At 40.3% G+C, this 13,462-nt stretch overlaps 1 protein-coding gene across 2 annotated transcripts in view; it reads right to left on the bottom strand.

Moving 5' to 3' along the window:
• lrp5 (low density lipoprotein receptor-related protein 5) overlaps positions 1-11,207 on the bottom strand; it is a 66,557-nt gene extending 55,350 nt beyond the window's left edge. For both annotated transcript variants that reach the window (XM_053427961.1, XM_053427960.1), the window contains exon 1: positions 10,943-11,207. In XM_053427961.1, the coding sequence (XP_053283936.1) occupies positions 10,943-10,997 (55 nt within the window). In that variant the 5' untranslated portion in view covers positions 10,998-11,207. The remainder of the gene's footprint in view (positions 1-10,942) is intronic.
• Positions 11,208-13,462: the final 2,255 nt, after the last annotated feature.

A 13,462-nucleotide genomic window follows, 5' to 3' on the forward strand; every position in this document is an offset into this window, starting at 1 on the left:
TACGTGTCGGAATACATCTGTCTTCACAGAAGCTGATGTAGGACGTCACAGCATCTGTGTATTTGTCCAGGCTGTTAGAAGCAGTTCTAAAAATGTCCCAATCAGTGTTGTCAAGACAGTCACCCAGCTCCTCCACAGCTTATCTTCGAGCATGTCTCAAGGACATAAAAACCTGGATGACCCGCAATTTTCTCTTATTAAACTCAGACAAAACAGAGGTTATAATACTTGGCCCCAAACACCTTAGAGATGCATTATCTAATGATATAGCTGCGCTAGACGACATTGCCCTTGCTTCCAATGAAACAGTCAGGAACTTGGGAGTGATCTTCGATCCTGATTTATCCTTTAATAGTCACTTAAAACAAATTTCTAGGACCGCTTTTTTCCACTTGCGTAATATTTCAAAAATTAGACATGTCCTTTCACAAAAAGATGCAGAAAAACTAGTCCACGCCTTTGTTACATCGAGACTGGACTATTGTAATTCATTATTATCTGGCTCCAGCAGTAAGTCGTTAAAGACTCTACAGCTTGTCCAAAATGCCGCAGCACGTGTCCTGACGAGAACAAAGAGAAGAGAGCACATTTCTCCAATATTAGCATCGCTACACTGGCTTCCAGTTAAATCTAGAATAGAATTTAAAATTCTCCTCCTCACCTTCAAGGCCCTTAATAATATAGCGCCTTTTTACCTTAAAGAGCTGTTAGTACCTTATAAACCCGCTAGAGCACTCCGCTCCCAGAATTCAAGCCTACTTGTCGTCCCTAAATTCTCTAAAAGTAGAGTAGGAGCCAGAGCTTTTAGCCATCAAGCCCCTCGGCTGTGGAATAATCTTCCACTTTCAGTTCGGGAGGCAGTCACCATCTTTTCGTTTAAAAGTAGGCTCAAAACCTTCCTTTTTGATAAAGTTTATATTTAGAGCTAATTAGTGCGCCAGAACATTACTTGTTCTATTTTCTGACACATGACACACGGAGCTTCTCTTTCCAGCTTCTCCTTCCTCTTCTCCATCCCTATCCCCCTTCCCCGGAATCCCTTTGCTTTATCACCCGCAGATCCACGGCCTCTGTGGCCGCACCATGGATTGCGGTTTGTGGATCGCGCACCGGGGGTCGCGGTGTTGGATCCAGTGTGGCGGATTCTGAGTCATGTGGGCTGATCGTGGTGCTGGTGGCGGACCCTGTGTCGCGTTGGCATTGGGCACGGGCGGTGGACCAGGACCGCGGTGGTGGCTTGTGATGGGTCCTGGTGGGCGGCGGTGGACGGTGACTGAGGACTGGAGTGGCGTCTGGTCTGGATGGTGGATCGTGGTCTAGATGGTTGCTGAGCATGGACTGTGCTTGCAGCGGGACTGCTTGGCATGTCATGTTGGGGTTGTCCTTCGGGATGTCTACCCTCATCAAATGCTGCTAGAGACTTTGATTATTGATGATGTTCTCCTGCACGTGGCATCTATTGCACTTCTGTCCGTCCTGGGAGAGGGATCCCTCACATGTGGCTCTCTCTGAGGTTTCTACATATTTTTACCCTGTTAAAAGGGTTTTTAGTAGTTTTTCCTTACTCTTGCTGAGGGTTAAGGACAGAGGATGTCACACCCTGTTAAAGCCCTATGAGATGAATTGTAATTTGTGAATATGGGCTATACAAATAAAATTTGATTGATTGATTGATTATCTGCTGCTCCAGTTATTGGATCTCAGCACAGCAGGTTTAGAAAGTTTTAGTTTCTGTCTGTAAGCCGGGATCAGGTGAATGAGAGCGTGGTCGGATAGACCCAGGGCAGGTCAGCAAGGCGTATCATGCAGTGGCATGTTACACCTTTCTGATGGTGCTGTAACAGTGATCCAGAGTAATGTCCCCCCTGGTCGGGCATTTGATTAACTGTTTGTATTTTGGGAGTTCGTTAGATAAGTTCCCCTTATTGAAGTCCCCAAGGACAATAACAGGGGAATACATGTTCTCTCTCCTTCTCTCCACTCCCAGTATCTGCTCCGCACGTAAACTCCAGCCAGGATAAAAGAGGTGAATTCACGGGGAGAGTAGAACGGTCTGCAGGTGAAGAAAAAAGTTTCTAGGTCCGGAGAACCGGACTGTAAAATGTATTTCACGTTGCTGCATCAGCCATGGTTTATATAAAAACAAATCCCTCTGCCTTTTGCCTTGCGTGACTGGATCGGGCTGCTGTCCGAACGTAAGATGCTGAAAGCCGGTCAGCTGTTCAGTATATCTGGCCGCTGACCATGGACTGATTGCAGCAGGACTACTTGATATATAGTATTGAAGTTATCCTTCAAAATGTTTACCCGCATCAATGCTGCTAAAAACTTTAATCTTGATGATGTTTTCCTAGACTTGACCTCTATTGCACGTCTCTCCAACCTGGGAGAGGGATCCCTCACATGTGGCTCTCTCTGAGGTTTCTATGTATTTTTACCCTGTTACAAGGGCTTTAGTAGCTTTTCCTTACTCTTGCTGAGGATTAAGGACAGAGGAGGTCTCACCATGTTAAAGCCCTATGAGACAAATTGTGATTTGTGAATATAGGCTATACAAATCAAATTTGATTGATTGATTTTTGACAGTAGGGGGTGCTATGACTACAGCTAAATAATTGGCATGTAGATTGTGTTCAGGCTAGGGCCATGTTAAGTTTGGTGCAGATTGGATAATGTACACTGATGTTGAAACAACTTCCTGTTACCCGGCAAAACACTGAAATTCTACGAGGCCCTTTAATCTAAATAAAATGTTTATATGTAGTCCAGGCAAAGTAGCGTTTTACGACCGACTAATTGTAAAATAATTTTTCTCAGCATAGATCATTTCTATGAGGTGTCCAGAACAACATACTAAAAGTCCTAAGAAATACTAGTTGAGGAGATATGTTTAATTCTCATCAATGTGTGCAAATAAGGCCACACAACAATACACCCCAATGGGGCTATGTTTTTCCTTTATCCCTATCAAAATGAAACTTTACACGATTAAATTACCCATGAAAAGTAAAAAATGTTGTGTTACAAGTTTCTTTGAAAATGAATTGTAATATGCAAATGAGCTATACACTAATCGAATATGCCCAAAATACAATCAAAAAGGCTTAATATTTTCCTTTACTCCTACCACAATACAACTTTACATGGTAAAAGTCTACATAAAAAGTAACTTTTTTTGTATTACAAGTTTCTTTGGAAATTAATTTGAATTTGTACATGAGCTCCACACTTATTAAATATGTCCTAATTTGCATAGGCAGAAACACCATTCATATGTATGACAAACAAATCTGCCCAATCTTCATCAAATCATCCCACTGCCAATGGGTGATGGCAAAGCTGCTTTTAGACTGGCCTCTTACCGGACATTTTTGGCTCCAAAATGCGTTACTTTTCCTGGACTAATGGGAAACAAATGTGACAGTCAATAACTGCACATGAAGAAAGTCATTGGACAGTTTGAATTTTGCCTTTTGTTTCTTCCTGGCCCTGCTTCTTGTTTTGAGCTTTTTGGAGTAAATTCAGTTTTTTTAGTAAAGGGGGGGAGAGAGAGAAGGAGAGAATGAGGATGCTATCAGGGCAGGGCAGGGAGAGAGCGGGTGACATGGAGGTGAGTGAGAAAAGGTTCATGTTGATTATTATAACCAAATAAGGACATCATACTAGTCAAAGACTGGATGTCAAATAATGTCCTTCAATTGAACGCTGACAAAACTGAAATTCTCATTATTGGCCCACATCACTTACATTCGGTTAACATTAGGTTATAACCACTCACAAGCCTGTGCGCAGCCTGAGATCATCAGGCAGAAACCTGCTAGTTGTTACAAATATAATTTCTTATTTTTGCAACAATCCAAAACTAAGACAAACAATGTCCAGAATATTCTCCAGAATACCCTCAAGGGTACTGTATATATAGTCCAGAGAACTGGGTCCGGGCTTAACCCAGACCTTCATGTATGCGCAATGTGCATGAGCACGTGGTTCTTTGCACAGTGGCCCTCCCAACAGCAACAAATCCTCCAAATTATTCAGGCGAGAGCTGGTGCAGCCGGCAGGAACAGGAATTAAAGTATTACGTCCACTAGGAGATCATGTTATTACATGTTTACAGCACCCCGACACCATAATCGGCTGTTATCACCACAAACTCTCTTGACATCTTTGTCTGTGTCTTCTGCTGGCGTGTATGGCACCACTTTTAACCCAGAATTTATATTTATTTTTATTTTATTGTTGCATGTTGGAAGCGCCATTAACTGGATTCACTCACTGTGAATCCAGCGTGGGATTCCTTGCTCTGTTCACACATCTACTTCTCTGGACTTTCTATGGACTTTATACTAGGGGGACAAGCATGGAAAGTCTGCAACAATTGCACATGCTCTTACTTGCATTTACACTACAGGGTTCATACACATTTTGACCAATGGATTTCCATGACTTTTCCATGACTTTCAATAACTTTAAACCAAAAGTATCGGCACTTGGCCTGTTCTTGGTTCACAGGAAAAAGGGAAACTTGAATTTAAATAAACAAAACTATATTTGCATTTTGCCTGTCCTTGGTTTTAAATGGACAAAAACTTCAATAGTACCCAGCAACATTTATGAAAATACATTTTTGAATGAAGTATCGATCTTTATTGTCTTTATTTTCAGTCATCACCACCTCAATCTAAATTTAAAAGCTGTTGGCTTAATAAGAGCAATTGTGAATTTGTGTGATTCATAATCCGATTAGTCGATTAATAGTTTCAATAATCTATAGATTAATCGACTATCAGAATAGTCATTAGTTGCAGCCCTAATTTACACATGCACCTCCTCTGGAGAAAATAAGGAGGATCTATGGAGGTCAGTGCATCAGCAGCTTTAGAGTTTAGCCGAAATTTGATGTTGTTAATGATGCACACAGTCATCAGCTAAACCAGGGGTTCCCAAAGTGGGGGTCGCGACCACAAAGGGGAGGTCACGAGATGCCGTCCACAAAACAAATAAAATGTTATTCATTTTAAATGGAATTTTTAACCTTTATTGTATAAATATATACATAAATATGAGTTGAAATTAGAATAAAAGTCCTCTCAGTTTTTTCCTTTTTCTTTGTGACCCACGAGGTTATTACGACACAGATTAGCGGAACGAGCGAGAGTTGCAAGGCCAAAAGAAAGTCTTTACGAAACAGACAATCCCAGCCGCAGCTCAAAGGGCATCAGATGAGGTGGCATATTTAATTGCACAGGCAAAAAAGCCAAACACAATCGGCGAAACGTTATTTAAACCTGGTGCTGTAGCTATAAATCTGGCCATGCATGGGGATAAATTATAAGCCCGTGAGCTGAAATCAGTTCCGCTGTTTAACAGGACCCGGCACACCACCAACATGGCCCTGGACATAAAGGGGAAGGGAAATATGCTTTACAGTTACATGAATCCAAAGATACATTAAACTCTGCCCAGCTGCTTGTTTTCATCAGATACAGTTTTGACGGAAAACGTGAAGCTGTATTGCTCCGCGCTCAGCACTCCGGAGTTGACATGCACAGGTGAGGACATTTTTACAAAACTAAAAGAAGAGGGACTATCTTCAGAAAAAACTGTATTGTTGTGTGTAGGGACAGGGCTGGAGTGTTGCTGGGGAAAAAGGCAGGACTGAAAGCGAGAGTCTTACAAATGGCGTTGCACGTAAATTCCACACACTGTATTATTCACAGAGAATCTCTTGCAAGCAAAACACTTGAACCAAAGCTTAAACATATTCTTGACATGGCGATAAAAATGATCATCTTCATAAAAGCACCTCCACTCAATATCAGACCTGCTCTTACGGAGTAATGTGCTGAGCCGCCTGTATGAGCTGCGGGACGAGGTGCGCATATTTCTGATGGAAATCCCAGTGCATGGATCCCAGTTTGCTGACCACCTCACTGACCCTGACTGGTTACTTGTGCAAGACTTTCTCAGCCCTGACTAGGGTTGCAAAATTCCCGAGAATATTCAAAGCTGGAAACTTTCCATGGGAATTAACGGGAAAAAACGGGAATAAACTGAACAATGTGTAAGTCATTTATACTGTATTTACCTTGTCATATACAGACATAAATATAAACATTTTGTTTTGTCATAGGCTGATTTGAGCCCTGAGGAAACTTTGGGCACTTGACTATATGCTTCAGCATCTTTTTGTCATTCTTAACAGAGTATTTGCAAATGTACACAGCCTTTCCTTCTATTTTGGATTGGGTTGAAATGTCTTCACACATGAGATGGAGCGTGTGCTGCATTCCATACATCCTTAAAATAGTGTTTTGAATAATGTTTTTATTGCTCAGCGTTTAATTTGTGTATTTTTGTCTCTTGAAAATTTCCAAAATTCCCGATCTTAACTTCCCATGGACAGTTTCCGGAAATTTACCGGAAATTTTTGCACCCCTTTGCAACTCTAGCCCTGACGTACATAAAGAATAAATACAGAGCGCGGCTAAATGTGGAGAATGATCTCTGAGTCGCCGTCTCCAGAATAAAGCCGAGAATGGACTTGCTCTGCTCCATGCATATTGCCCACCTATTTCATTAGTGAGTTTAAGAAATAAAAGTAATGTTTAGGCTAAATAAGTTTTTGCACATGGCAGCAATAAGGTGCTGCTGCTTGTTATGCATTCAGACGGGCACAGACATCACCTACGCACTTCTTATACTTACAGCATATTACAGCATATACTTACAGGGAGTTTCCCTGTATTCTTGTTATATTCTATTTCTTAAATTGCCTAAAATAACATTATGGATGTAAGGCTGTTGTTCTTTTGTGTTATATTAATGCCCGTGTTTGCATAGGCCTAATAGTGCGTGTGCATGGCTGTGCGCAACATTATATAACACATCCAGGGTCGGTGGGGGTCGCCAGTCTCTGGCATCGTTATTTTAGGGGTCGCGGGCTGAAAAGTTTGTGAACTCCTGAGCTAGGGCTGCCACTAACGACTATTTTTCTATCGATTAATCTTTCGACTATTTTACAGATTAGTCGATTAATCTAAACAATTCATTTTCCTCCAAAAAAAATCTAATTGACGACGCGCCGCACAGCGCCAAGGAAAGCCAGGCGCCTCCTATCCACCCCCCTGTTAAACCTTTGTGCAGTTCACATGGGCTGCGATGCGCATCGCTCCCTGCACCGATGGTTTAGGCGTTGAGTCTGTCGAGTTTGCTTAATAATGTGCGTGAGACAGACAGTGTACTATGTTGACATCTTTATTCGGGTCCTCACTTCCGTGTCTCACCCCGCCCCCCACATGCATTGCCTCATCCTATTTTTTTTCGCTCGCCGCGTATCGCGCCAGGAAACACACTGAAAAATGATTTTAAACGATATTAATGACTTTGATGATTTTATATGATATAAATTATCAAATATGCAGGAGTTTTGATTTCCCCAATTTTCCCAATCACATAAGTAAATGTCCCCCTCTGCCCATCCCCTACAAGCACACAAGCAGATAGACAGAGAGAGAAAGAGAGGGGTGGGGGCTATGAAGACCATCATCATTTACTCCCAAACAAGTACATTGAACGGATTACATACAACATCAAGCGGAGAAAGCAGAATCGCGGGCTGACCTGCGTGTCCCGTGTGAACAGCCAGGCGCCGGCGTGATTGAGAATAGCGCTGTACGGAGCGGCGCAGTGCTTCGGCGTCAGGTGTAAACAAGGCGTCACGTAGTGATATTGAAGAAGACCACCAAAATATTGGATTGATACGCAACTAGCAGATGGGAAAGTAGAAGAGTTTGAGGCTAGAAGAGAAATTTGAAGGCCTGAAGGAAAGGACAAGAGATGTGGTGACACACATGCACCGTTCTGCTAAGATGGGCTCTGATAAGGCTTAAAGCAAGAAAGCCTATTTGCTTTTTTCAAGAGAAACAAAACACTTTCACGTAGAAATCCTCCCCTTTTCATTTCTGTCTCCTCCAACCGTTCTTATCCTTTCTTTCACTTCTCTCTGCAGTTTGTCTTTCATTCCAGTCTTTCTCCCCTCTATCCTCTCTTTTTCCTGTCTCGCCCCTCCCTCCATTATACTTGGATGAAGTCCAAACAGGACAGAACTTCCTTGAGTTTGTAAAATACATAAATATAGCCCATATTAATACGTTATCTTTGTTTCTTTTGTTTTTTTTAGACAACTAAATAAATGAATTAGTCTGGTTGAGCACAGGGAGCTGGAGCTGACCACCGCAGGCATGGTGTCGTTGTAAAATGGTCTGCTTTTATATTGCGCTTTTCTAGTCTTGATGACCATGCAGAATGCTTTACAGGACAGTGTAACATTTACCAATTCACACATAAATGTATACAGTGCATCTATGTGCAGCAATTTTTTCTATGACTAGGTGTAATTCAGGGTTAGGATAGGCCAGGATCTTGAAAACTGTGTGACTCTACCGCCGCACATCTCCCAGTTTTGCCTTGAAGTTTTTCACATTTCCACTTCATGGGGTCAGATGAATAATCTTTTATTGCTATTTTTGCTTTTTGTTTATACTTAATTCTGTTGTCGTTTCACCTTGTTGCGTTTTCACTTCTTTGACGGCTTCTGCACGCTCCCTTGTTTTTTCTGATGTTTATTTTCTAAGCATTATATCCATTAAACATAACTTCTGTTAGCAAACTTTCTACAAATGTTTAATAAGAAACTTTTAATAGTTTGAATTTATGCAGAGCTTTTCTAGTCATGACCACTCAAAGCTTTACAGTATAGTTTGTCAAATGATGTCACAATCATAAAATAATGATTTGGTCAGCCAACTCTTTATCAGATGTTAGCTGATGCTGTTTGTGAACTTGTGAGGGGGCCAATTGGCTAAAGAGAAGAGGTTTACCCAATTTACATTTTATAACTGTGAACAGAGGTCTCAAAATCCACCTGGAAAAGGCACAAAAACAGTTGTCAAATTCTTTATTAGGTCACTGTTGATGAGAGAGTATAATTTATGAGAAAACCCAGCTATACACCAAGTGATAAAACAGTCTGTCTATAAACATACAGTGAATTGATGCCACTTTGGTGTTTTTAGTCAGTGAGTGCAAAGTGTGCGTACATGCAGTCGACTCATTTTCGCTTGAGGACCAATAACAGCCAACCATCTTAACTTAAGAAAAAGCCCAGTCTTCTTTTCTGTCTCTGTTTCAATCTAAACATCAACTTAATAACATACTTTAATGTTACTTATGTACAAAATGAGCTACAATGTTTGGTTGTGTTTTATATGGTGATATGAGTAATGTTTCAATAAATGTCAGTATTCTTAACAAAAGGAAGAGATATAGGCGAACCTATCTTCTACATGATATATATACAATCAGTCCGAGATTTTGACCACAACCAATCCCATTGATATATATTTATTTTCAAACATGAATTAAAAACATTTGACATCTGTGTCAAAAACAAAATGTTCAATACATTAATCTTAGAAGCTTATGATACTTTGAGAAGCAGATAAATTGACTGTGTAGGCACAACAATACACTTTTTACACTAACTTCCACAAAATTTCTATTAAATATGTTCTGAGCAAATCAACTTGATAATAAACTGAAACACAATGTCACTAAAGCTACTTTCAGATATGTACTCTACTCCGCAGATCCACGGAGGAGGTGCATGTGTGAACGCAAATGTCCAAGTGAGACACTCCGATGTTGATCTGAAGAGGATAAGAGCTGACAGTAAACAATATCACGTGATCTACACAGCAGGGTTAACACTACCTGTCTCTGTCTGTTGCACCATATGTCCGAATTTTGCTCGAAGGTCATGCCTGAAAAAGGCTTAAGTGTGTTACCGGTGCAAAAAGACACACATTATACCTATATTGTAACATGTTGAAGAAAATAATGCTGTCAATTGTTTCAGAATAGACTATGCGAGCAAAAAGGGGCCTACATTTAAACAATAATCTAAGTAGAAATTGACAAAATCATGAGAAATATCTGATCAAAGAAAAGCTATAAGGACATAAAAGCTGGCAATGCATTCAGTCCCATTTTATGTTCATCACTCACCCCTATTAACCTATATCTGCTGCATCAGTTACAGGATTATAAAAATGTTATTTCAGATTGGATGTAAACTTTGTTTTATAGTGAATCAGTCATATGTCAGTTTTCACAATTTAATCATGCTGGATATTGTATTGGGTTATAGTATAATTTCCATCAGCTAATGATTCCAAGGACAACTCTTTAAGCTTTATTTATTTCACCAGTACACATTGACACACATTAGTACGGTTTGATTGAGGACCTTTGGACCTAAATGTTAGTGAGGACTGTCTTCACACATGACAGAATGTCGAAGCGCCGCCTCGTAGTGGTGGAGTTTGGGCGAACAAGACCGCAAATCCACCGGCAGAAAAAGAAAATCTGATAAAGACTCTGATCCAGAGGCACAAACTGTCTATTATGTACATCAGCATTTTCTTTCAGAAATAAACATTCCTTGTTCATCTACTTCTCCACACTGGAGCACAGAGTCTGCCTGACATCCGACACCGAGCAGGAATCGTCTGGAGCTGCAGAGGCCCGAGAAAACAGCCCAGGCTCTTTTCAAACTTGATTTGTGCTCCAGCAAATAAACACACCGCTGAGACTAAGATACTGTACAAAATGGTTTATCTACGATAGGTTTATTCAGCTGTGAGTCAGACACCAACATAGCATTTTAAGATATTTACTACAACATAGTTGTTGTTGTACCCTTGGGACATTAAAACGTCCAGAACAAATATCATAGCTAGCTGCACACCTCAGTGTGGAGAGGCGAACAGCAACACACAAATGGAGCACAGCAAGTTAACTACAACGTTCTTATCATGTTCACCCTGGTGGCTCCAGTCTTTGTTTCCTAAGAATAAAAGTGAACAAAAAGTGGACGTACCTTGAACTGCCGACAGCAAGCAGCTCCTGAACAGCAGCAGAAGCAGACCGCCCATTTCAGTTCTTCTAAGCTTTAAGTCCGTAAGTCCCGCTTCATTGTTGGCTGTTTACTCTTAAATGAAGTTGTAAAGAGGTCCACTTTCGGTGTGTCCATGAACACATATGTGTGAGTGAGTTTGTGCGCGCGCTCCTCTATCGACTACACTTTTTCACTGTTGTGGCACTCGCACTACTTTATACTTTGGACAGTCGAGCTCGTGCACGGAGAGAAGGGGCCGGCGGACGTGGTATGACGTCATCCAACACAAGGCGAACAGATATTTTCTTAATTTCACAAAGTCCACTCTACTAGTAATGTCATACATACCTTTTTATTTTTAATTACAACCATATCTATGTCCTTCTTAACCTGGATTTCAAGTGGACCTACTAAAATCATTGAAACCCAACCAAATTCGCCCGAAGGACAATTTTTTATTTAGCAAGACATGAACAATAAAAACAAGATAAAACAAGGAGGGGAGATAGGCACAGATGCTGCAGATTTGAGAGGGCAATAGTTGTCCCGCATTGACCTTACAAATGTTGAATAAATATAATACTGTCGAATAGATACAATAGAAACAAGAATAATAAATACTATATAAGATATTTACAAAATCTTGGGGAAAAAAACATGAATACCATTGCCATCTGCCCCCCTGGAAAGAATTAAAAGTTGGAATGACAGTGATAATGAATATGAGTTTGAATCTGGGGCCAAAGGGTTAAAGAAGGTGGTGAGTACTTACCAATAAAATAGATGCAGCTTTCCTCACAACCTGTTTGTTGTGCAAGTCAGTGAGGTTAGCTTGCTTGAACTCCAAGGGTTTTCTTGATGTTTAGGATTTTTGTTTTTAAGGTTCCGTTTCAGGACAGAAGAGTGAGGGGCTTGAGCACCTGCTGTTATGCTTCTCGTTTTCAGACATGATCTTCTCAGGAACTTCAGAATATTGAGCCCACACTTTCGTCAAATTTTGCAATACACACATGTACACTCTGGAGTTTCTTCAGACTTTATTCTAGGGAGCCAGGTGGAGAAATTCAGCAGAAAGTACAGAGGATCTCACTTGAACATCTGCATTAATACATACAGCCCCTGCAGAGAAAGTCCGGAAGAAGTGTGTGTGTGTGTGTCTGTGTGTATGAGTTGGTATATGTGTGTGTGTTCCTTTCAAGATAACAGCTTTAGGGTTACAATTAGGTTTAGCTTAAAGGTTAGGGTTAGGGTAAAGGTTGGGGTTAGGGATAAGTATTTAGTTTTGATCATTAATGTTAGGGTTAGTGTCTTCAATAAAATAGAAGTACAAGGAATCTTAAGTACCTTTTAGCAGTGATGCTCTGTAGGGATCAGTGGCCTGTAACCTGGGGATGGGTGGAAGGATGGTGTGTGTTCCTGCTCCTCTACCTGCGCTCTCCTGTGGTGAAGGTCCTTGTTGCTTCAGTGTAGCACCAGGCTAACTAAGACATCGCTAACTGCAGCAACCCCTGATACAGTCCATGCAGTGTACAGATTCCAGCTGATACAGGCTGACATGACAGTGAAGAGCGATAAGAGGAAAGGAGGAGGGCTAGCAGTGTTTGAGAATGATAGATGCTGTAACTTTGGCACTTCTCTAAAGAAGAATGGGTTAAGACTTTATAATACCATTCAGTCATAATAATATATAAGCCCTTAGTTAATGATGAACTTATAAATTACAGAACATTAATAAACATTGACCGATGAATAATAAGGGCTATGTTAATAGTACAAATTATTCATTGTAAATATGTGCAAGTCATTTACAAACTTTAGCTTAAGGGATGAAGGTTTGTAAATGATTTAGCTATATGGTTAAACATAATTTATACCAGGTGAGGAACACTTTATTTGTTCTGCAGTGCTTCTATGTGCTGGCTGCTTCTGCAAGCTTGGGGGAGTTTATAGACGGCTATATTTTTTGGACACATTGAGCCTTCTAGTCACTTGCAGCAGCTTCACCTGAAGGTCATAACTGGTTCATAGGTTAAAATTAACGCCTGGTCCCACACACTCCACACAATGCTCAAGTTTCTATTGCGAGTGAATTTATAAACTGACCAGCCTGGATCCCCTGACTGTAAATCCTTTGTTTTTTTTTTGTCTTTTAATAGGCTAATAATAGGCTAACTTAAAGGTGATTAATGATACATCAACAAATTATATACTGGTCATTTACTAATCATTTTTTCATGATTAACCAATGTGTTCAAAGTAACTGATACTTGCACATGTCCTTATCTTTGTAAGACTTACAGGTGATTCACAATACAACAAACCATTACTTATTTATCATTTACTAATGATTTATTAAAAAGTTGGTTAATTACTTGAATACATGAACATACCACTTAATTCATCATCTGCAAATGTATATTGATGTTTTGTTAATTATTAGTTCATCATTAACAAAAGGCTAATACATGGCTTATGACTGAAAGTTATTATAACTTCTTACCA

This window comes from Pleuronectes platessa, chromosome 7, assembly GCF_947347685.1.
Source record: "Pleuronectes platessa chromosome 7, fPlePla1.1, whole genome shotgun sequence".
NCBI lineage: Eukaryota > Metazoa > Chordata > Actinopteri > Pleuronectiformes > Pleuronectidae > Pleuronectes > Pleuronectes platessa.